The 23,169-nt window shown below is 40.6% G+C and overlaps 1 protein-coding gene across 2 annotated transcripts; it reads left to right on the top strand.

The window, feature by feature from the left end:
• The first annotated feature begins 2,672 nt into the window (after window positions 1-2,672).
• Window positions 2,673-17,172, top strand: LOC121646231. 2 transcript variants are annotated; one of them, XM_041995130.1, is made up of 10 exons: window positions 2,673-2,829; window positions 7,681-7,786; window positions 8,719-8,843; window positions 9,120-9,214; window positions 11,309-11,525; window positions 14,807-14,916; window positions 15,152-15,263; window positions 15,624-15,825; window positions 16,344-16,670; window positions 16,784-17,172. In XM_041995130.1, exons 2-10 carry the CDS (start codon window positions 7,707-7,709, stop codon window positions 16,920-16,922), a joined length of 1,407 nt encoding a protein of 468 aa, XP_041851064.1. In that variant the 5' UTR covers window positions 2,673-2,829; window positions 7,681-7,706; the 3' UTR covers window positions 16,923-17,172. The 2 variants fall into 2 exon arrangements, with proteins under 2 accessions (XP_041851064.1, XP_041851063.1); XM_041995129.1 differs by having other exon boundaries at window positions 2,674-2,829; window positions 7,685-7,786.
• The last annotated feature ends 5,997 nt before the right edge of the window (window positions 17,173-23,169 follow it).

Genomic DNA, 23,169 nt, shown 5'->3' on the forward strand with positions numbered 1-23,169 from the left:
AATGGTTCAGTCCACGTGCTCCTTTGGCTGCAAATCTCAGCGCTACAGACAACAGTGGATGCTAAGATGGCAGGATGCCTCAAAAATCATGAAGTTTAAAAAGAAAAGAAAGAAGCTGAGACTGGAGAGAGAACAGACGGGTCGACATTATGCCACCCAGTTCTTTCAGAGGCGAGGTGGTCAGTTAGTTTGTCTGATGGAAAGTTGGGAACATAAGCTTGATGTCTCTTCTAGACTTTGTTCATATAAGCTAGCTTACTTTGCTCCCATATTAGCTCATATTTCTGAAGAAAACTCTGGATTTTATTCATTTAACTGTTGTTTTAGTCAGATAATCAACACAGGCAAAGGATTAGCAAGCTGCTCTGCTAAAAACAAAATCACGCATGTTCCGAACAGACATGAGAGCAGCCGAAGCCGATGCCTGCCAGACCTCCCTCCCCTCCCCACCTGAAGATGTCCAGGTAGCCTGTGAGGAAGGAGGTGAGCAGCTGAGTGTTTAATTAATTGATTATTGTGGAGAAAAAACATATAGTAGAAAAAAATAGTTCTGAGTTAATAATAATAATGAATAAAACATAGTTTGTATTTATTTTAGAATGATTCAGAAACTCCTCAGCTATCACTGTAACGTAGGTTAGGTCAGTAGTTTAGGACTCATCCTCCTGCTTTACAGTAAGAACAGAGCACATTTCTAGTGCAGCAGACTGGGTGGCCTAGATATCAGAAGATTAACTAACAACTATAGCATCATATATGTTTCCGCCACTAATCTAATGCTTCACCTGTGAGTCTACAAATCTGGAGATAAATTAGATTTGCATGTGTTGCTACATGAGGGAGACAATGACGTGGAGGATTGGGAGTCAAAACAATTTCCCTTGACGTTGTTGGTGAAATCACTGAAAGCACCTGTAAGTAAAACAAAATAGTGGGAGGCCACCAGAAGTAATGATTGTGATGCTATTACACATGACATTACATCTTTGGAGATACTATATAATAGAACAGCTGGACAGAATAGAAACTGGACTTCAAGGACTTGATAAGTGATCTTGCCAGCGAGAAAGCTTTACGTTGGGTTCTTGGTGAACAAGACTGAGCAAGGACAGTGATTGTGAATGAGATTGCAAGAGCTTGACTCAGCAATAGTGTACCTTTACCACTTCTTGATATGTTATTACGCAAATGTAACCGAGCCCAATAGCTTAGGACCCATGTGAATGTATAACTGCAGATGGTGGTCAAAGAGAGACAGAGACTAAAAGAATTAAGTTTAACCAAATTTATTTACAACAAACAAATGTATAGACAGGCAACACTATAAAAATCAATAAAAGAATGATTGAGTTTAATTCTAAAAATTTATGGAAAGAAAAAAAAAAGAACTATTAGGACAATGTGCTCACCAAATTAGCAAATGCCAGAGGCCGCAGTTGTCTATGGAACAGAGTACTCACTACGCTCCGTGTAAGACACATACACATCCACAGCAAACAATAGGACAACAAAAGCATGCAAAATAAGTGATGGGTGTGCAAAAATACCACATCACGCAAGGAGTGATGGGGCTGAAATGAGAGACTCTATCACTAAAACCCTCCACCTTCCTGGGCAGCCACGCTCGGACCAGACCCTGCGGCAAAAAGGAGCACAATATTAAAATAAAATCACAGTGTTTTAATGGAGAGAAGGGCTCTAAAAATAAAAAGAAGACTAAGTGAAAGAAAATAAGACAAATGCAGCATACAGCGCTAGGTGCTAGACCTAAGAAAAACACAACATAACATAAATTGAACCAAAAATAGACCCAAATAGAAACAGCAGTGGCCTACGGCTTCTAAAAACAAATAAAAAAACTCAGCGTGGTCCTTCCACCAGTAGACACCACCCAAGCGGCAACAGAGGCTGTATCAGACAGCGTCAGGTTAACGGCAGCAACAATGACAAAGCCCAAACAATGAAGCAGCAGGAGCACAGCTTACCTGTACCTGGTTATTGCGGCGCTTAAATGCTACGGTGTGTTAATGGGGAATGCGGAAGTACAATGGGGAAGCAGGGGCTCAGCCTCGTACGGTGGCTGGCAGAGGACAAACAACTGCTGGCCACACAAAGTTCTACCTTTTAAAATGTGATTATTTTATTTTAAAGACGGCTCCCAGCCACTGTTTGGTTGTAAATCTCTGCAGTGGTTTGCTTGTGACCATGTTACCGGGGTCCCTCGCTATAACGCAGTTCACCAGCGGATTTTTTTGGGCTATTTTGCATACTTTTTTTTTTTTTTTTTTACAGCGCATTGTGTTTTGCTGTTTTGAACTTTGAGGGTGTTTTAAGAAGAGAGAAAAGTGTGAAAATGTTAATGTCTGTCTGAGAAAAGTGTCTAAAGTGTTTAGGGAGGGGATTTACAGCCTTAAACATCTATAATAATTGTAAAAAATAAAGCTGACTACTTCGCAGATTTTGCCTATTGTGGGTTATTTTTAGAACATAACTCAATGTTCCTGCCAGGCCCCCAACCAGAACTTTTCTAGACCCGCCCCAGCATAAATGAAATATGAATTCTTTCTACAGCTACATCCTTTCGTCAGCCACTGTGTTAGAGAAGGTCCTGCCAAAAACAATCCTCTGGGATAAATATGTGAACCATGAACTGCTAGTTTCCTCCTTCTCAGCAGCCCTAACAGCTCAACGGCGCAATTTACACTGATGCCACATTTGGTCAAGGCAGTGCAAAAGGGGTGGAGTCTTTTTCTGACAAACTTTGTGCTCTATTTCACACTTACACTATCTCAACAGAAGAACAGCCATCAGCGTTTTCCCTCCACTAAGGTGAGAACTGACGCTCGCTGCAGTGACATGTAAATTCATGGATTTACTTTCCTAAATATTAAATTTAAGTTAGTTGCATCTAAATTAACAGCTGCTGTATAACTTGTTTGTCATATTACAGTTTTTCTTGCTTGGTTATCATTTTCTCATCATCTCTTATACAGAATTAAAACAAAATGCATGATTTTAAATAGAAAATGTCTCTATGGTGGAGAAGTTCATTTGGTTAACATCTGAGTATGTGGCTTGACATTTCCCTCTCCTTCGATGTGGACATCAACAGCTTGCTTTCCATGGTTACTTCAAGGATTGGTTTCTTGTACTGTAATAAATCATCTTTCACCCACTTTGCTATGAACCTGCTGTTAAAATATCAGCCCGTCCCATTTTTGATTATGGTGACTGAACTCGATCAGTACAAATGAAGCAACTTTATCGAGTACAGTTGAACAGAAATTAAGAGTAAGTGAAGCATCTATGCAGGGATGGATTTGGCACATAATATTTTTACTTTATTTTTTTGTATGAAAACTGGAATATATTTTGTTTTGGTTTCCATGTTGACTGATCTGAGTATACAGGTAGAAATACGTATTTCCATCAAACTGCAGAATTGTTCTGCAGTTATTTTTGTCCATTTTCTGTAAACCTCACTGAGAAATCCTAGAGTTTTATGTTCAGCACATCACTGTAAGAGGTTTAAAAAAGAAATTAATTATATGAACAATGAGTGTTTGATAAGAAGACACAATATAGTTTTTATAAATGAGTGATCTGAACTGTTCTGCTAGTGGGCACGTTGTTGGGGAAAATGTTTAAAATAGCTTTTTTTAAAATCATGCCTAACCAATCAGAAAAAAATTTAATTGTTTATTACAATTTTTGGAAAAAATATGTCACTGCATTTTTTTAATAATGTTTTACTTTTTATGAAATTGTCTAGATTACACATATAAAATATTGTTGCTGCGACATGTATGTACCAATGTATGTTTCACTGTTTCCTCTGGCCCATGTTGTCATTGTAAATAAGAACTGGTTCTAAATTATGGTAATATTTTATTATTTATTAGCAGTAAGAACTGGTAATGAAGTTATATAAAATACACGAATATACTGACAGAACAGACTTCCTCTTCATCATCTCTGCCCTGCGGTTCAGCTCATGCAGAAAACCACATCCTTTGTTGAAAGTCAAATGTGCTAAATAACTTTCTTCAGGTCATTCATTGCATCTCTTCACTTAAGTGCATTGATTCTGCCGTTTAGGAGACGGTTGCTGCTCAGAGGGAAATGTTGGATTTTCCTTAATTTAGATTAAGAAAAAGTGTAGAAATACAGTTGTTAAAAAACATTTATGATGCATTTTAGGATCAAGTTAAAAAGTTAAAAATGTAAATATTTTTGCGAGGGATCACCAGCACATGAGAGCAACAGAAAGAGGTTTCAATTCTGCTCATTTCCACATCAACTTTTTCTGTGGAGGCACGCACACCACCTTGATGCTGCTGCTGAGAAAGTCGTTGAAACAGTCAGCAGCAGTCTGTGTTGGAAGAAGGGCAAAGGGGAGGCGGTGGTGGGGGTCTCAGGTGGCAGGCCACAATGCAGTTTAAGGGGTAGTGTACCCAAAAATGTGTTGTTTGAGCTATAAACAATGCAGAATTACTTCATTGTGATGAAAACTACTCATACTGTTGATAAAATCAGTATTTTTTTTATTTATTTTTTTTGTAAAATCTGGCTCATAACGCCCTCTACAGGGTAAAACCAGGTTTTGTTTTTTGTGACATAGAGAAGTTATCTATGTACATTTTAAAAACCCCCACAGCCCCTCCCTCCAGGTCTTTGCTCTAACAGCGCCATATATTTATATATATATATATATATATATATATGCATTTAAAGAAAAGGTCAGACTAATGGATTAATAGTTAATAAATAAATGTTGCTCAGAGAAAATGTTTATTTTTAAAATATAACTTAAACTTAACTTTAAAATTTACATTAAGTTCTCCATGAATTTAGTTTATATTTTAAAGTTAATATAGTTTAAAGTTTATATTTTATATTTTATATTTTATATTTTAATATATATATATATCTATATCTATATTTTAAAAATTCATTGTTGCACATTTCACACAAACATCTGCTTTAGTTACTAGTGCTACTGCTGTGTGGTAGATTATAAACTATCTCTTTAACTGAGTTAAGTGATTGTGCAATAACTAAGTTGTGTGCATATGGTATTCTGTAATATATTTCCCTCTTGTATGTTAAATAGGGAGGCATGTTATTACAGCTTTATGGAGCACTTCATATGCAATAATGTCGCACAATAATCAATGTGTTCATTGATAATAAAGCATTTTAAGCTTTAAGTATAACTAATTGCTTTTTTGATCACCCCTTTACTAAAAACACTGGCAAAAAATAAAACACACCACTGCTGTGGGGTCCCAACGCCACAGGAGTCGGGCTGTGGTAGTCATGGCCCTCAGGAGCTGTGGTTGGCATCCCTTTTTTTTACTTCTGAAAGTTGGCATCCCTTTTCACTACACACATCAGGGGATAAATGGACAACTTTCCCACACTCTCAGGGGCTCATCTGCTATCTAATACATATACACTGCTCACAAAAATTAAAGGAGCACTTTAAAGAAACACATTAGATACATCAGATCTCAATATGAAGTTGGATATCTATACAAATAACGACAGGGCAATGTCTTAGGAACAAAAGGATGCCAAGTCTTTTAATGGAAATAAAAGTTTTCAGCCTACAGAGGGCTCAATTGTGTAGACACCCTAAAATCAGAGTGAAATGAAGATGTGGCAGGCTAGTCCATTTTTTCAAAAACTTAATTTCTGCAACTCAAAATGCTTTTCAGTATCTTGTGTGGCCCCCACGAGCTTGTATGCATGCTTGACAACGTCGCGGCATGCTCCTAATGAGACGACGGATGGTGTCTTGTGGCATTTCCTCCCAGATCTGTGTGAGGGCATCCCTGAGCTGTTGTACAGTCTGAGGAGCAACTTGGCGGCGCCTAATGGATCGAAACATAATGTCCCACACATGTTCTATTGGGTTTAAGTCAGGGGATCGTGAAGGCCATTCAATTGTTTCAATTCCTTCATCCTCCAGGTACTGCCTGCATACTCTTGCCACATGAGGCCGGGCATTGTCGTGCATTAGGAGGAAACCAGGACCTACTGCACCAGCGTAGGGTCTGACAATGGGTTGAAGGATTTCATCTCGATACCTTATGGCAGTCAGAGAACCATTTCCTAGGCAGTAGAGGTCTGTGCGTCCCTCCATGGATATGCCTCCCCAGACTATCACTGACCCACCACCAAACCTGTCATGTTGAACGACGTTGCAGGCAGCATAACGTTCTCCTTGTCTTCTCCAGACTCTTTCACGTCTATCACAGGTGCTCAGGGTGAACCTGCTCTCGTCTGTGAAAAGTACAGGGCGCCAGTGGCGGACTTGCCAATTCTGGTGTTCTTCAGCAAATGCCAGTCGAGCTCCACGGTGCTGGGCAGTGAGCACAGGGCCCACTACAGGACGTCGGGCCCTCAGGCCACCTTCATGAAGTCTGTTCCTGATTGTTTGGGTAGAGACATTCACACCAGTGGCCCTCTGGAGGTCATTCTGTAGGGCACGAGCAGTGCTCAGCCTGTTCCGCCTTGCACAAAGGAGCAGGTATCGGTCTTGCTGATGGCTTGAGGACCTTCTACGGCCCTGTCCAGCTCTCCGAGAATAACCACCAGTCTCCTGAAATCTCCTCCATGTTCTGGAGATTGTGCTGGGAGACACATTAAACCTTCTTGCTGCAGCACGTGTGGATGTGCCATCCTGGAGAAGTTGGACAACCTGTGCAACTTCTGTAGGGTTAAGGGATCGCCTCATACTGCCAGTAGAGATGATTACTCAAGCCAAAACCAGCACGAGTGAAAAATCAGCCAAAAAAGATCAAGAGGGAGAAACTTGAAATGACCTCCACATGTAAAACCAGTCCTGTTTTGAGGGTTTTCTGATTGTTGCCACTGTGGTGCACCTGTTGTTAATTCCATGAACACCAATACAGCTGAAAGTGATTAACGATGCCCTCAGCTGCTTAACCAACCAGAAAATTATCAGACAGGTTTAACTGATTTCATGCCAGGCCCAATAAAAAAAGTGTTCCTTTAATTTTTGTGAGCAGTGTACATCCACGTATTATTTGTGAATATTTACCTGTTACAAATAGCCATGAGAACACAGTAAGTACAAGCATATGCCTTTTTCAGCAGCTGCCAGCACTAAACTAACACTGTGGCATGCTGAGCCAGGAGTGCTCACTGTATGAGACACGCCCTCCTGTGGTCAAATAGAGCAATTACACATTCACTGTTCAAAGTCTGTGTGAGAACATAAAATAAAATAAATAACCAGGGGGGTAGCTTGTGTTCAACCTCTATATTCTCACACATATACACATTTTTTAAATGAGAAAAAATGTCATCAGCATAAAAATAATAATTTCTATTATGGTCCTGAATCAGTAATGCCTGATTTTGAAACATCAGGACCATTTAATTTGGACACTGTCATCTTTTTCTTTTATCACTGAATATTAAATGAAAACTATGGTGTGTTCAGGCCTTAAAAAGGAATTTTTACTGATTCCGAGCAGAACATTTATTTTCAGTGACCATTAAGCCTGAGACATTTTATTGTAACACTCTGATAGGATGTGATCTGCTGAAGCTGTGTGAGAATGAAACTGACTCATTTACTTCTGCTTTAATGAGAATCTATTTCAGAACCACAACAGCAGCTCTGACTGGTTATTTCTTTGCACTAAGGCAGCAATCACCCCCGGTGGTCTACAATGAAGATGCGGAGACAGTTGAGGAAAAAGTATATTGCCATCCTCGTCCTTTCTGCCACATTCCTGCTCTGCACGTACAAGTAAGTGGAACTGATCATATGGAAACCAATAAGATGAATCCCCAAATCTAACAAATTCACTTTTTAGTTCCAGTAAGTTGTTACTACTGACCAAGAGCAAAATACAGACACATTTTACAGTTTCAGAATGAATGCTAAATATGTTTTCCATGAAGAGAAACCCTGTCACTCATCACAGACTGTGTGGGTACACTCACTATCTACTTTATCAGGTTCACCTTCAACTGCTTTTTAACACAAATCTCTACTCAGCCAATCACATGGCAGCAGGTAGTCATGTCGACGTGTTGAAGACGACTTGCTGAAGTTCAAACTGAGCATCAGAATTGGGAAAAGAGGGTGTTTAAGTAATTTTGAACATAACATGGTTGTTGGTCTAAGTATCTCAGAAACTGCTGATCTACTGGGATTTTCATGTCAATCAGGAGCAAAACCTCCGAGGAATGTTTCCAACACCTTGTTCAGTCTTTCACACCAAGAATTAAAGCAGTTCTGGAGATAAAAGGGGTTCAACCCAATAACTCTGTTAGCCTCTATGGTGCTATATCTATTTTAGCCTTGTTTTCTGACGACTGAGGCTGTCCTGAAAAAGATGACATGTTTTTATGTTGCTGTTCTACATGCAGTTTTACATGAAGAAATATTTTAAAAAATGGCATCCCAAATATAGCAAAAAACCCAAATACAACCAGGTTTTAAACTCTATAGAAACCAGCTAAACAGCTTCATTAACGACCTCGATAAAACATGAATGGTGGATAATTTCAACTGAGTAATTTGTTCATCACTTCATCTGTGGACATTCAGAAACTTACCCAGAATGATGACGAAAACCTAAAACAGAATAATTTAATGTTTAACCAGGTTCTTTCACTTTTCTCTTGAACTGTTTTAACATTTCACCTCAAAGTAATTTGTTTTGTATTTTCCAGGCCGTTGCAGGACACCTTAAAGGGCTGGACGTCACCAGCAGTCAAGCTTCTACTATCTAAACACCAGAAACATCATCCGGCTTACATGGATAAGCTACTGAATGCTTCTTGTCCTCATTATAAATGTTGTGTATTTTTATGTTCTTTCTTATGTTTTCTCCTTGAAGAACTTTGGCTTGATCTTATATCTGATAAATTATTATATAAATTTAGTTGAAGTTGAAGTATTGACTGTCGGGAGTCAACCTAAACTTCATGTTTCCATTTTGAGATATCTACCATAAGTTCTGCCTTTTTTTATCTGTTTTTCTGTGTGTGCAAAATGAATTTTGAAATTTAAAAACTTTTTTAAGGCACTAAAACTCCATCTTAGTTTATTGAACATTTTTTCTCTGATGCAGCTTCTCTGGGACGAGATTCGTCTTTCGTGACAGTCAAGCAGACAAAAACACTGCTTATATCAGCTTATCTGGAGCACCGCACTAAAGAAAAAGAGGTCAGTGAAGAGTTTTACTCCCACTAAACATGCAGTTAACCCACAACAAAATCTGTAAGACAACACTTCTCATTATTTTCTGTTAAGGTCTGATATAAATTCAAATAATGGACCTGACTGGGCCAGAAGCAAACCTACTTAGTGTGTATGTGCATATCATGCACATACACATGCCTGACGTGTCTACTTCTTCTTTATAAACTGCATGCATGAACAGTTTCAAGTAACACTCATCATTAGGAAACAAATGTGGGTTTAATAAGAGGAAGTTCAAATGTAGATGTTCATTCAGCTTCTGAAGAGGATGAGCTGGCATTAAACATAATAGCAAATGTTTTTACTTGATTTTCACTTTTCACTCACAGGACAATTCAAAGTGCTTTACATAAAAGAAAGACATTACAGATATTTAGAATAGTAAAAGGTATCAACACATAATCACAAAAAAATAATAAATTACATTAAAATGATTAAAAGCAAGATAAGTTAAAAAAGTTACCGTGCAGATTTCATGCATAGGCGCATGAGGAAAGAAATGTTTTTAACCTGGATTTAAAAATGTCCACATTTGGTGAAAGTTTAATCTCCACTGGCAGTTTGTTCTATTTCTTTGCAGTATAACAGCTAAATGCTGCTTCTCCATGTTTAGTCTGGACTCTGGTCCATATATTATAAATAAGGAATGTCTTATGTAACTTTTGAGCCCCTAAACGTCTGGGGGTCTGGAAGATCATAACATGTAAATATTAGGCTTTTTTTTGTTAAGTGTCATATATATTTAAGAGGCCTAGTAGTTGTATCAGATGGCGTGCACAGACTCGATGGGCTGAGTGGTATCACGTGGGATGGCTTAACTCCAAAGCTACATGGTCTGTGTTTCCACTAAACTACAAAACCTGCACCTGTAGAAAAAGAAATGCTCCACCAGATTGTAAATCATAACTTCCGGCTTTGGCTTGAAGTCCCGGCGTGGTCCACCAATTAGTGACCTTTGGTACAGGAGTTAATGTAGGACTTTGCAGAATGATGTCAGCTTCTTTAAATTCTACATCACTGAAGAAATGTTTACAATCCAATAACTTCTCTGGGCAGTAACCCAGGTTTCATCTGTATTGTTGGGTATCTTCAACTCATTCCAAACATCTCTTGACAAAGGCCTATTTTCATAATTTATGAATATGTTACGCATGTCTGTGCACAAGTACAACCGAAGGGCAAAGGAGGCTTTTTGCAGCCTGTTCCTTAATCAATCAGCGTAAAAAGTTTTATAAAGACATGGATCTAAAGAAGCTGAAGAAAACTGAATTATTGAAGACTGCCAAAAGTTATTCTGATTTGTCCAAGAAGCTGTTTAAAGCAACTGTAGTTTAGATTTTTTATGACTAAACCAGTCGAACTTGTGGGTGAAAAAAAATCAAGATTTGTAAAGCAGGGGGGCATGACTAGTACTAGCCAAGTACAAGTGGATTCCAGATATCCTTTATTGATATTTTGGACACCAAATGACACCAATGACCATGTTTACATGAGAGTTTTAATTTCCCTTTAATTTGGACAGTACGCTGACAGACACAGCAAACCTTCTTGCCACAGCTCGCATTGATGTGCCATCCTGGATGAGCTGCACTACCTGAGCCACTAGTGTGGGTTGTAGACACCGTCTCATGCTACCATTAGTGTGAAAGCACCACCAGCATTCAAAAGTGACCAAAACATCAGCCAGAAAGCAAGAACTGAGAAGTGGTTTGTGGTCACCACCTGCAGAACCACTCCTTTATCGGGGGTGTCTTGCTAATTGCCTATAATTTCCACCTGTTGTCTGTTCCATTTGCACAACAGCATGTGAAATTGATTGTCAATCAGTGTTGCTTCCTAAGTGGACAGTTGGATTTCACAGAAGTGTGACTGACTTGAAGATACATTGTGTTGTTTAAATGTTCCCTTTATTTTTTTGAGCAATGTAGTTCACCAAACAGCCACGCTTTCTGCACTCTGGAAACAGTTATTTGTATTTGCTAGTAACATATGCATTATTTAAGTAAAGTGTCTATTATTATCCATGTACAAAAAGTAAAATTCTTCTTCTTGTTCCAGGTTCGTGTGATTTCAGTGGTGCTGCGGAGCCAATCAGTAGCCTATATCTGCATCTTATGCTGCCAGGGGCTGCGGTACATCTCTGAGGGTGTCAGCCACATTAACAGTGATCACTTTGGCTTTCCCTACGGGACCGCCGACATCATGTGTCCCCTCCCTTTGGGCTGCCAGACACCATCTCATATAGCTGTTATCACTGATGTACCCAAAGATGAAGGTACTAGAAGCACAGAGCAGGTTTGCAGGTGACATTAAGTATTGGCAATGGAATGTGTCACATGGTTAAACCACCATTTTGAATCAAACCTAATACTGTACCTCCTCTTGGCCATACCCCTCTGTTTTACAGAAGTATGGTGCCCCATATCTTTTAGGCATCTAAGAATCTTTGGCCCTAAATGGGATGTTTGGGCCATTTGAATGGCTCCAATAACTACTAATTTCTGATCTTCAAAAAGAAAAAGCTGCCTTATCTCTACAAAACAGAGGGGCCAACTGGCTGAGACAAAAAGATGAGTCAGGGTTGGGTCTTTGTTTCAGGATGAAATATCTTAACAACACCTGCATGAATTGTAAATTTACTGTTTCTTGGTGATTTATCTGTGACAAGATGATGGATTTTCATTTTATATTTTTAGTGCTACATCACAATTTCAGGTGAAACCAGCATAATGTGGAAGATACATTATGGTGATCCAACAGCCTGCAGATGAAGAGTAACTTATTATACAGGTGCCCAACTTTGTAGAACAGTAGATATACAGTACCTGTCAAAAGTTTGAACATAGTTTCCATTAAATCCAATAGGAAAGTGTATCCAAATTAAACTGCCCAACCAAAAAAAAATGTTACAGTAATATTTTGTTGGACCACCTTCAGCTTTGTTTATGTCATTCATTCTCTTTGGTGTCATTTCGATAAGCTTCCGCAAGGTCACATCATTTATTTCTATCCAGATTACTGTACAAAGCCTTCTCCAGCACATAAGATTCACAATGGGTTCAGGTCAGGCCTCTGTGGTGGAAAATCTATGTGTGAAAATTATGTCTCATGTTCCCTGAACCATTCTTTCATAATTTGAGCCCCATGAATGTCACATATAGCTGGCGGAGGTGAGGACCCAAATGCAGGCAGTCAAGGCAGGAGGCAGAACTGTGCTGCCAAAACAAGACAGGCCCCCTGACAAAGTTCAGGGGGGGCCGCCCTGAGGCTGAACAGACGACAGGATCAGGTCAGGAGGCCGGCCGGACCGGGGCAGAACCTCCTGCGGACGGCCCGGAGGCTGAGCAGACAGCAGAATCAGGTCAGGAGGCAGGCTGGGGGGCCGGACGGACCGGGGCAGAACCTCTGGAGGACAACCAGGAGGACGCGCAGACAGGAGATTCTCAGGCGGACGGGCAGGCTTGGACCGGCGCACTGGAGGACAGGCAGGCTGGATCACCGGAGGTTGAGCAGGCTTGGACCGGCGCACTGGAGGACAGGCAGGCTGGAGCTCTGGCGGCGGACGGGCAGACCGGAGCTCTGCATGTTGGATCTCTGCAGGCTGAGCCTCAGTAAGGCGAGCTGACAGGGGCTGACTTTCCAGAGGACTCAAAAGGCACCACAACATGACAAGCCCTGGAACCAGAGAACATAGAATAGTCAAATCGTCAACCACAGGCGGAGGAGGAAGAGCAACCCCCTCGGTGATGCGGCTCACAGGGGTCGACGGAGGAGCATCTCTACAGGGAACTCCCCCAGGAACAGGAGCAAGACGAGAGATGTCCTGACCAGGGACCCCCTCAAGAGCACGGTCATGAAGCGCAGTGTCTTCACCAGGGACCTCCTCAGGGACAGGGACATGAAGAGAAGCGTCCCCACCAGGGTCCTCCTCAGGGACATGAAGAGAAGCGTCCCCACCAGGGACCTTCTCAGGGACAGGGACAAGAAGAGGAGCATCCCATCTAGACACCCCCTCAGGCACCGGAGATAGCTGAGGCACTGGACGGATCCTGGGCGCCGGAGTGGGACGTAGCAGCACTGGGCAGGACCTTGGAGCTGGCATGGGACGCTGAAGAACTGGGCAGGACCTGGGCGCCGGTGTGGGACGCTGAAGTGCTTGACAGGACCTGGGTCCCGGTGTCGGACACTGAGGCACTGGAGCAGACCTGGGAGCCGGTGTACGGAGTTCAGCCCTCGCCTTTCGGACAACGGCCTCTGACCCTAGGTCAGCTGCTCCAGGAAAGGTGAGATACTTAGTCCATAAATTTACCAACCTGGTAGCGGTTGCCACCCGTACAAAGGGTGGATAAGGCCCCGCCAGACTACTGACATAGGAATCCTTGGCCAGGAATAAACAGTCCACCAAATGGTCGCGTTCTGAGAGTTCCTTATATGGCCAGCTCATTCTGCCCACTGGGTCCGGTTCTGGTCAGATCCTTCTGTCACGTGTAGCAGGCGGAGGTGAGGACCCAAATGCAGGCAGTCAAGGCAGGAGGCAGAACTGTGCTGGTGACAAGGCTTTATTTTCGATACACCGGACAGGGAACCACACACAACAAGGGAATGAACCACATGTAAGGATCTGACAAGAGCAAACTGAAAACCATGGGGTATATATGTGCAGGAGGAGTAACAAGGAACTGGTGAAGTGAATGAGTGATTAGACCAGGTGAACTAATGAGCCAGAAACAGGAACCACAGGAACACAAGAGGGTAAACCAAACATGACAAAAGTGAAAACCTAAAGCATGAACATAACAAACTGAACATGATAAAACCCAAGAACCACAAATCAAGAGCAAGACCGAACCAAACACCACAAAAACCAAAATCCCAAACCATGATCAAACACACACCAAAACCCAGAGACCATGACAATAAATCCTGGCATTGTCATCTTGGAATGTAGCCGTTCCATCAGGGAAGATGAATAACTTGCTCATTCAGTATATTCAGGTAGTCAGCTAAACCTTATTCTTTGGATACATAACATTGTTGAACCTAAACCTGACCAGCTGCAGCAACACAAGATCACAGCACAATTTTACTTCACCAAACATTTAATTCATCACCGATCACCTTCATTAAAGATATTTTTCTGACCACATTTCTCCTGGGAGATGATGGTTCCCCACCATCCTTCCAGTTTTTGTTGGACAGTTCTTAATCTAGTTGTAGTATTTTCAGAAACCTCCTCAGATGCTTGTTTCATTGGGTGCTGATAATCTGACCCTTCTGTAACAGATTAACATCTTTTCCACGACCACGAGATTCGTCTTCGCACTTATTTAAGAAATAAAAAGCTGCTCATTGCATCAGTTAGGGTTAAATAACTTTAACAGCAGCTGAAACATCATCATCCATTCAGTAATGATCCAATGGGAGGCTGTGTATATATAATATATATAAATATAGAATATTTTTGCTTAGCTGTGGAATTTAATGTCTTTTTTCTGTTTTTAAACACACAGTTAAGAAAATATGATTCTTAAAATCTGTCATTGTCTTGTCTTGTAGATAAACTTGAGTTTCTGGAAATTCAAAATCAAAATCCCAAGAGTGATTCCTTTCCTTATAACTTCACTGTCTGTCTCTCCACCATGTTTGATTTCACCAACGTGCTTCAGGTAAGACCACCTCACATTTTCCTATTTATCATCATAAAGAATAAACTAAGTGAATGAAATGTTTTTAAGTATATTGATCAAGATGGAGAAAAGAAGAAAACCTAAAGGACCATGCCCTGTTACTTTCCACCGTACAACCATGAAAATGAGGAAACCAGTTTTTCAAGACGGTCTTGGAGATAAATGATCATATTTTAATTTAGTTTGTGATATGAATATATGTGTTGTTTTACAGCTGGTACAGAGTTTAGAAATGTTTCAGTTACTGGGAGTCAACAAGGTGGTCGTCTATAAGACCAGCTGCAGCGCTGAGACGCAGCTTATACTGGACTACTACACACACAAAGGTCCAGTATCTACTTCCTGCTGATTTCCTGACTGTGTTTTTTCATGGAAACACTGAGACTGACTGTACAAACCACAATGAATTGGGAAAGGGGAGGATTTCCATGAAATAAAAGGAGTGAAATGCTCCTAGTTTCAGTTTAAATTTCAGCCACCCATGCTTATGGGCTTTTTAACGCTTTAAAGGCTGACCCAAGAAAAATGAGGGGGGAAAATTTAATTTCTTTTTTTTATCTGAAGTGTTCTTTTGACCCTTTAACAAAATGTAAAAAAATAATTACTACAAAGAAATTTAGTATATTTAATGTTAATTACTGTTTGATATGTAAACAATCTAAAACCACCTGGTTTTGTCTCCTCAGGTTTACTGGAAGTGATTCCTTGGTCTCTATCCAGGTTTTTTAAAGTGTCTCGCGGCTGGTTGCCTGAACACGGTCCTGGTGAACTTCACTACTTCGGCCAGATGCCTGCTCTCACTGACTGCCTTTACAGATACATGTACCGGTCCAAATATGTGGCCATGCAGGACATTGATGAGCTCATTCTGCCTCAATCAGTCAACAGGTAGATCTTTGTTCATGAAGTCTCTTGTTGAGCTTTTAGAAACAAAAGTCAGAATGGTGTGTAAAATGTAATAATTTCTCAATCTCATTAACTCATATTTTATTCCCAGTAGAAGGTAAACATCATATTAGATGTTGAAACTGAGACATTTTACCATGTGATGGAAAATATGAGCTGATAGTGATTCTAATGGCATCAACACGTCTGTAAAACATAGTTCCAGGGTCATGTTTAGCATCATGTAGCATCCTCTACAAAACCAAACCCAAATTTGTTTAATTTGGTTTGGGTCATGCATGGTTTCAACTACGCTTCTCACAAGGGGTGCTTTTTTGGCACAACGGATGTTTTTGGTTTCTTAACCATTGTGACGCTACTGTGCAATGACAGCTGCAGGAATATACATAATAACTGTCACTGTGCTATCAAACGATTCAGAAACACAGTTTTAAGGTTGGGAAGTTACATATTGCTATTTAAAAAAAAAACTTTAACCCTCCAAACCATTCTCTCACCAGCTGGTTGGAGCTGTTACCACTACTGGAGAAGAAGTACGGGCTCGACAAGTGTTACAAGTTTGAGAATAATGTGTTTCCCAACAACGTCCCACTGCCTCCTCTCGCCCCACAAACACTGCCTCCACAAGGCTGCTGGAAAAACATATCTGGGGTGAACATCCTGGCTCATCTACACCAGGAGCCCATCGGGTTTTGGACTTGGTATCAAAACTTCAAGATCATCGTGAGCCCCCGAGCTGTGTTCACCCCAACCGTTCATGGGGTGCTAAGCTCAGAGAGAGGCTGTACTTGGGTTGATAGGAACATAGCACGGCTGTACCACACAAGGTGGGTTGATGCCTCTCTACAACTGTAGTTTTTCTTTTAAGTAGCTTTAAATCATTTTCTGTCTCTTTGCATCACAACTCTAACAGCTGTGTCTCTGCCTTCTGTCTGTGTAGAGCTCAGAAACAAACACGACTGACACCAGACCAGCTGATTTATGATGGCCGACTACTGAGTTACAGCGCACCCCTTGTACCAGCTGTTAATACGGTGCTGAAAGAAAGTGGACTTCTACCAAAGAACAGCATATGCTAGGCTTTTTGTGTGTTTACGCAACTGTACTACAAGAAGAATTTGTATTGATCTACATTTTTTGACACCTGTTGATTAACTTCAGTCAATGGAAAAATAAATGAATAAAACAGGACATAATAGAAAAAAGAAAACCTCTTTTCATTTGATATACTCACTTAACAATATGGAATCAGCAGCACAAAAGTTTTAGAATATCACAAGCTTAAATCTATTATGTGTAAAAAAATAAAAAAAATACACCATTAACCAATTAAACTTGCAGCTACCTATCAGGGTAGCAGAATTCTTTAATCATTACGTGCAGTTTTTGGGGATGCCTGTGTGGGCTTGGGGGTGGTGGGCCTCCTCTCCCTCTCCCCTAGGCATGTGGTGGGTATGTGCTTTCCGGGTTGGTAGCAGCTCATTAGCTGTGCGTCCTGATCACGGGAACAGCTGCTCCTATAGCCTGTCCTGCTCTGGGAGGCCTCCTAGGGAACAGGGGTGCACATAGGGTATTGGGAGGCATGAGGGGAGGGGACCATCTAATTGGCCTCGTTGGGTGCACCCTGTGGCAACTCGCTTCTCAGTTTTAATTACACTTAGTCATCAAAACACAAGAAAAACAACAAACAACCTTTGGGGGGTGTGCCATGTATTGCATGGCGGGCGGAGCTGCTGGCGTGGCTGCACTTATAGTATGGTGTAGTTACTGTGCCTCAGTTTTAATTGAAAACAACACACACTTTACAAACAGTCATGAGCAGGGGAGGTGAGGGCAGTGGGGTCCTCTTACACCCCTGCTTTCTTTGCGTCCCTGGGTGCAGGCAGAGGGAGGTGGTTGCCCCATGGACCAGTGTGCAGGCTGATGGGGCTGCTGCTGGTCCTGGGAGGATACCCAGTCCGCTGTATTTGGGTGGGCTGTGGTGGTAGTGGGTGGTGGTGCTGAACGCTACTTTTGTTTAGGTTATTTTTGTGTTTCTGGTACTTTGGTTGTTGCTGTGTTACATGTTTGTTTTTTTTTGTTTCTTTTTATTCTTTATTTATTTTTTGCTGTTGTCTTGGTTATGTTTTAGGAACTCCTGATGATTGTCAGCTTAGTTTTCTTATAAAAGCTGTAGGAAATTCTTTGTTGTGTTTCTGTACAGGTGTAGCAGTTGGTGGTGTTAGGTTGGATTGAAGGGTCTTTGCCTTCTATCTGTTGTTTCTTTGTCTTCTCTTTCTTCTTTCTACTTTTTGTTTTACTTCTGTTCACTATTCTTTTTTTTCTGTCCTTTCTGGACAGGTCAAACAAGATCACATGAATTCCATAATTCTAAATAAATAAGTAAGAGGAGTCTTATAAATCTCCTCTTGGCAAAGCAAATTTGTTTGGCACAACATAGCAGCCAGACCATCATTCTGCTGCCACCATGCCGGACAGGACTCGTAAAACAAACAAACAAACAAACACAACAAAAAATGCTCATCTAAAATGTCCAACCAATCACACAACACTCTTCGGAGCCCCTCGAGAACAAAGTTCTGCTCTGCCCATGTGGCTGTCTTGGTTCTGTTCTCTGTAGTGGCTACTGGTTGGTCTGCCTCTGGTTCTTGGAGGGGGCGCGGTTGCATTTACATGATCACTTAGCACAACTCACCCATAATTCTTATTACACACACCTACATACACACCCACACCCCTACACAAAGACACATACACACATGCAGACACACACCCACACACATTTACTAGTTGCTGTTGTGTTCATGGTTTTTACAGTTTTTCAATTCACACATTTTCATAGTTCATAATTCAAATGTTTTAACTATGTTAACAGTTCTAATGATGAATTAGTTCATAGCTCATTTTTTCCCCAATATGTTGCTGCGAGCTCAGAATACTGGAATTTTCCTATTGTCACCCATTCAGTCCACGCTCGTAGCCAGCTGCAGCTTTTACTCCTACTGTATAAAAACATGAGGAAAAACTTGCTTGAATGGTCTTTTTTTTAATGAGGAATTATTAAACTGAGGAAGGAACCAAGTTGAGGTAGGAAACAAAGGATGTACCTCAAAGTGCAAAACTAGCTTGCAATACCCCTGCAGTGTTTCACCACTTCTATTGGCTCTGCCGTTTCTTGTGTGATTGTCTCACCGCTGTCACTCCACCTGTCTTACACCAGTAAGCTAGTCTGCGGTCAGGAGTCCTTGTTAATTTGTGACTGGAAGTTGGGTGTTTGTTCTTTCTGGGTCACCCGGAAGTTATTGTAATATCAGAAGTTTCATTCATTAATGTTTGAATCTGTGTCCATGTGCGTATGTGTGTTTGGTAATTAGGTGCAGCCAGGATGCCTAAAAAACAGAAAAGTGGACATAAGAGACTTCTTTAAAAGTCAAAGTGTAAGTTACTCGAAGAAATCCTGCAACACCTTCACTGGCTCCATGAAGCAGCATATGCACTTTAAGATCCTCCTCATAATTTACAAAGCTCATGATAATCTTGTAAAGTGTTTTCTTTTATTGGAAGTGCTGATAGATAAAATATCTTCTTCTTCTTCTTCTTCTTCTTCTTATTATTATTATTATTATTATTATTATTACTATTATTATTATTAAAAAGGGGGAAATACAATATATACAAAGGTGATTTTTATGCATCCAAACGGACGATAATCGTGAATATAAGTTTTTCTGCTGTAACCATATCATCAAAATTGATGATTGTGGCACCCCAAATTGTCCCACTGTTCATGTCATGCACCAATATATTTTTGTCAGGAGACAGATAGTAGAGATGCAGAAGTAGATGCAGGAGGAAACACTGAGGAGGGAGAGTAGGTGGAGCTGGAGGAGATGGAGGAGGGAGAGTAGGAGAAGCTGAAGTACTATTAGATACTATTAGAATTAGACAAATGTCACAATTTAGCCAAGATATGAGGCTAATAATGTGCTGCCTAAACCACTTAACACAGAGATGCTAAAATCACTTTAGTAGCAATGAAGAAATAATGAATTAAACAAGCCCAGAGTGGCCGTCAGTAAATGAAGACCTTACATGACAGCAGACATGATAAAAATTACACTTGAATACACAACATGAAATCCAAAATGTTTGCAGAGAAGGAAAGAATTACAGCTACATGGTCAGATTTGGTGGAAATTTGACTCAACTGCAGTTCTATAAAAACGGCACATAAATAAAGACAGAAAGACGAGTTTATTGTCATCCAGACACTTGCATGCTTCATCCATGTCATTGATTCTGATGTCTAAATACAGCTTAGCAGTGGAAAATGATGAACTGGGACAGAGTGGAAGATACTAACCTGCTTAACAAAAAATAAAACACAACAGGAACTACTACTATTTAAAGAAACAACACAGATATATCTGCCCCTCTTACATGCCAAAAATACATAAGTGAGGAAGGAGAGAGAAGTACTGAAGAGTCCTGCTTTACAGCACATGATAAATATGAACTCATGTTAGTTGAAGATATTTCTTTTGCTGTAAGACATCTGTATAAAGAAGCAGTGCCCTAATGAGGCAAAATAAACCAGCTGCAGTTATTCTTATTTCCACTAGATGTCAGTGTTGTTCTATTCTTTGCTTCTTTTAGACAAACTGACAGCATCGGACTCCTTCATATATTCTGATCTTAGTTTTCTCTGCTTTGTGCCATCTTTCTGTATTCTTTTTCTTTATGCTTTCAGTCTGCCACTGGATTCTCTCTTTCTAGTCATCTTTCCATTCATTGGAGATGTTTTGCCCCCTATTTCCCTCTTTTAATCCCTTATTTTATCCTACCTACATTTTTTGGCATTTCCTTTCCTTGCCAACCTTTGCTCTTTTTTTCTGTCTCCATTTTTGGCCTCTTTGGTGTGTTAGGTTTATGTGTCCACATACATAAAAACTGCTAAGAAGTGAAACAAATGCAACAACTAGATGTTGTGAACACTGTAACCTGCAATACCAGCAGTAAAACTGACAACTTGGCAGATTTAGAAACTGCCTGAAAGATGATAAACAGGAAATAAAGTTGTGTTTTCTTAAGGTTATATAAAATCTAATTAAAATTTAAACAGAAATTTACCCAGCCTGTGCAATGTAACAACATTTGGTGGAGAACCTGTCTGTCGTGATAGACAAAATAGATAGACAAAGCAGTATAGATAATGAATGAATAAATATTGCCAAGAACCTGCAATCAAGTGACTGATTAGCCCAGTTAGCTGGGCATTTGTCTCCCATGTGGGAGACCAGAGTTGGAGTCCCACAGGGATGAATATTAACACCTTCCAGTTGGGTCTAGAAATTGTCTTAGTCCAGACCCTAAAAGCTACTGCCTAACCATTGCAAGTTGCTTTGGACTAAATGTCATGTAAATTTTACGATAGCTTGGGAAATAACTCCATCCTCATCATCCTCATGGTCATATTAATAACATAACCCGGTCAGCATTTTTACACCTTCGCAATATCAACCGCCTCCGCCTCCGCCCCTCCCGCACCCCTCACACCGCCGCCATACTCGTTCACAGTCTTGTCACCTCCCGTCTCGACTACTGTAACTCCCTTCTGTTCGGTCTTCCCCAAAAAACTCTTCATAGACTTCAACTGGTTCAGAATGCAGCAGCCCGGGTCATCACAAGAACCGCCTCCACCCATCACATTACCCCTGTTCTGCAGCAGCTCCACTGGCTCCCCGTCACCTACCGCATCCACTACAAAATCCTGCTGTTCACTTACAAGGCCATCCATCACCTCGCTCCTTTCCGATCTCCTCCATGTCTCCATACCAGTCCGTTCCCTCAGATCCTCCTCCTCCATCCACCTCATCGTCCCCCCAGCCCGCCTTGTTACCATGGGGAGCAGAGCTTTCAGCTGCTCTGCTCCCCATCTCTGGAACTCCCTCCCCCCAGACCTCCGTAACTCTGATTCAATACAACTGTTCAAATCCAAACTCAAAACACATCTGTTCAAACTGGCATACTCTCTGTAATATTTCACACTGCTTTTATTATTTTTTATGAATCTTTTTAATTTATGAATGTATTTATTGATTTGTTTTATTCTTGTGTTTTATCCTGGAAGGTGACCTTGAGTGTCTAGAAAGGCGCCAACAAATAAAATGTATTATTATTATTATTATTAATTGAAGTATCTTACATCTGACCTTTGGCTTCTTACTAGCCCAGATAAATCTTGGTAAGATTTTAAATAGTGTTTTTGGAATCATATGTGGGATGGACTGGAAAAGGTACAACAGTTTGAATGATACATACATTTTTGATGTTTCAATTTGTGTCTCAAAATCGATGTTGTAGGCTGACCAGCACCAATATCCCTCTTGATAGTTATTAATTTGGTTAGAATTTATTTTAAATGTTTTTTGGAGATTTTTGTCAAATTCAAACCTAGATATTTAAACACTTAAATTTGGGATTTTTCTTGGGCAGGAGAGTAAGAATTAAATGTAAATGTACGCCACGATAATGTCATCCATAAACCATAAGCATAGCAAGGTAGGGCTAAGACAGCATCCCACATTGTAAAATGAAACTATTTGTTAGATGTCCATTAATTTTAATCTTCGCACTGGGTCTCTGGTAACGGCCTTGAATACACCATATTGACCGTTCTTTAATCCCTAGTTTTTGCAATACTTGATAGAGAAATCTCCAGTTACAATACTTCACGCAAAGATTAGAGATGTAAATGAAAGGCAGTCATGTGGCACCAGGGTGAATTTGTCCAAACGTAGGTCCTAGTTTTATCTGGATCAGCCTTGAGGTCCACCATTAAATGATGATATTCACAGTGCTGTTTCCTACTTTGTAAAATCTGATGAACTCAGGGTTGTCTTTTTCTTTTGTACAATAAAGTCAACAGCAAGATTTCTGTTAATTCGAGTAAAATCTTCTGAATCTTCATTCTTTGTGTTCTGTCTGTCATGGATTGGTTTGAAAATGCCAAGACTCCCTCCAACATAATAACCAATCAAATGTTTTGGAGAAAAGTGATCCCGTGTTCGGTTTTAGCAGGGTGGCGTTGAGTTTTGCCCATCGCTGTTGTTGGTCGCCCCCCGTGTGTCGAGCCCATTAGTCTGCAGACCTACAAACACAGGCAAAAGCGTCACATAAAAAGCACAAAAGCACATCATGTTAATAATTAGGGGTCTGTGATTTTTGGGGGATGGGATAATTTATCACTAATCCATTCATGAGCAGTCTGTGCTCAGACAATCAGACAAGTGCAGAGAATTAAAGACTCATAAATCCTTTACGATT

The sequence above is a fragment of the Melanotaenia boesemani genome, chromosome 9 (assembly GCF_017639745.1).
Source record: "Melanotaenia boesemani isolate fMelBoe1 chromosome 9, fMelBoe1.pri, whole genome shotgun sequence".
In the NCBI taxonomy this organism is placed as follows: domain Eukaryota; kingdom Metazoa; phylum Chordata; class Actinopteri; order Atheriniformes; family Melanotaeniidae; genus Melanotaenia; species Melanotaenia boesemani.

What these genes read in the sequence shown, in the direction of transcription:
- LOC121646231 (XM_041995130.1), top strand. Translation starts at nt 7,707, where the DNA reads ATGAAGATGCGGAGACAGTTGAGGAAAAAGTATATTGCCATCCTCGTC. An exon ending in TGATGTACCCAAAGATGAAG is followed by an intron (nt 11,526 to 14,806) that starts GTACTAGAAGCA and finishes CTTGTCTTGTAG; the next exon opens with ATAAACTTGAGTTTCTGGAA. An exon ending in CTGCCTCAATCAGTCAACAG is followed by an intron (nt 15,826 to 16,343) that starts GTAGATCTTTGT and finishes TTCTCTCACCAG; the next exon opens with CTGGTTGGAGCTGTTACCAC.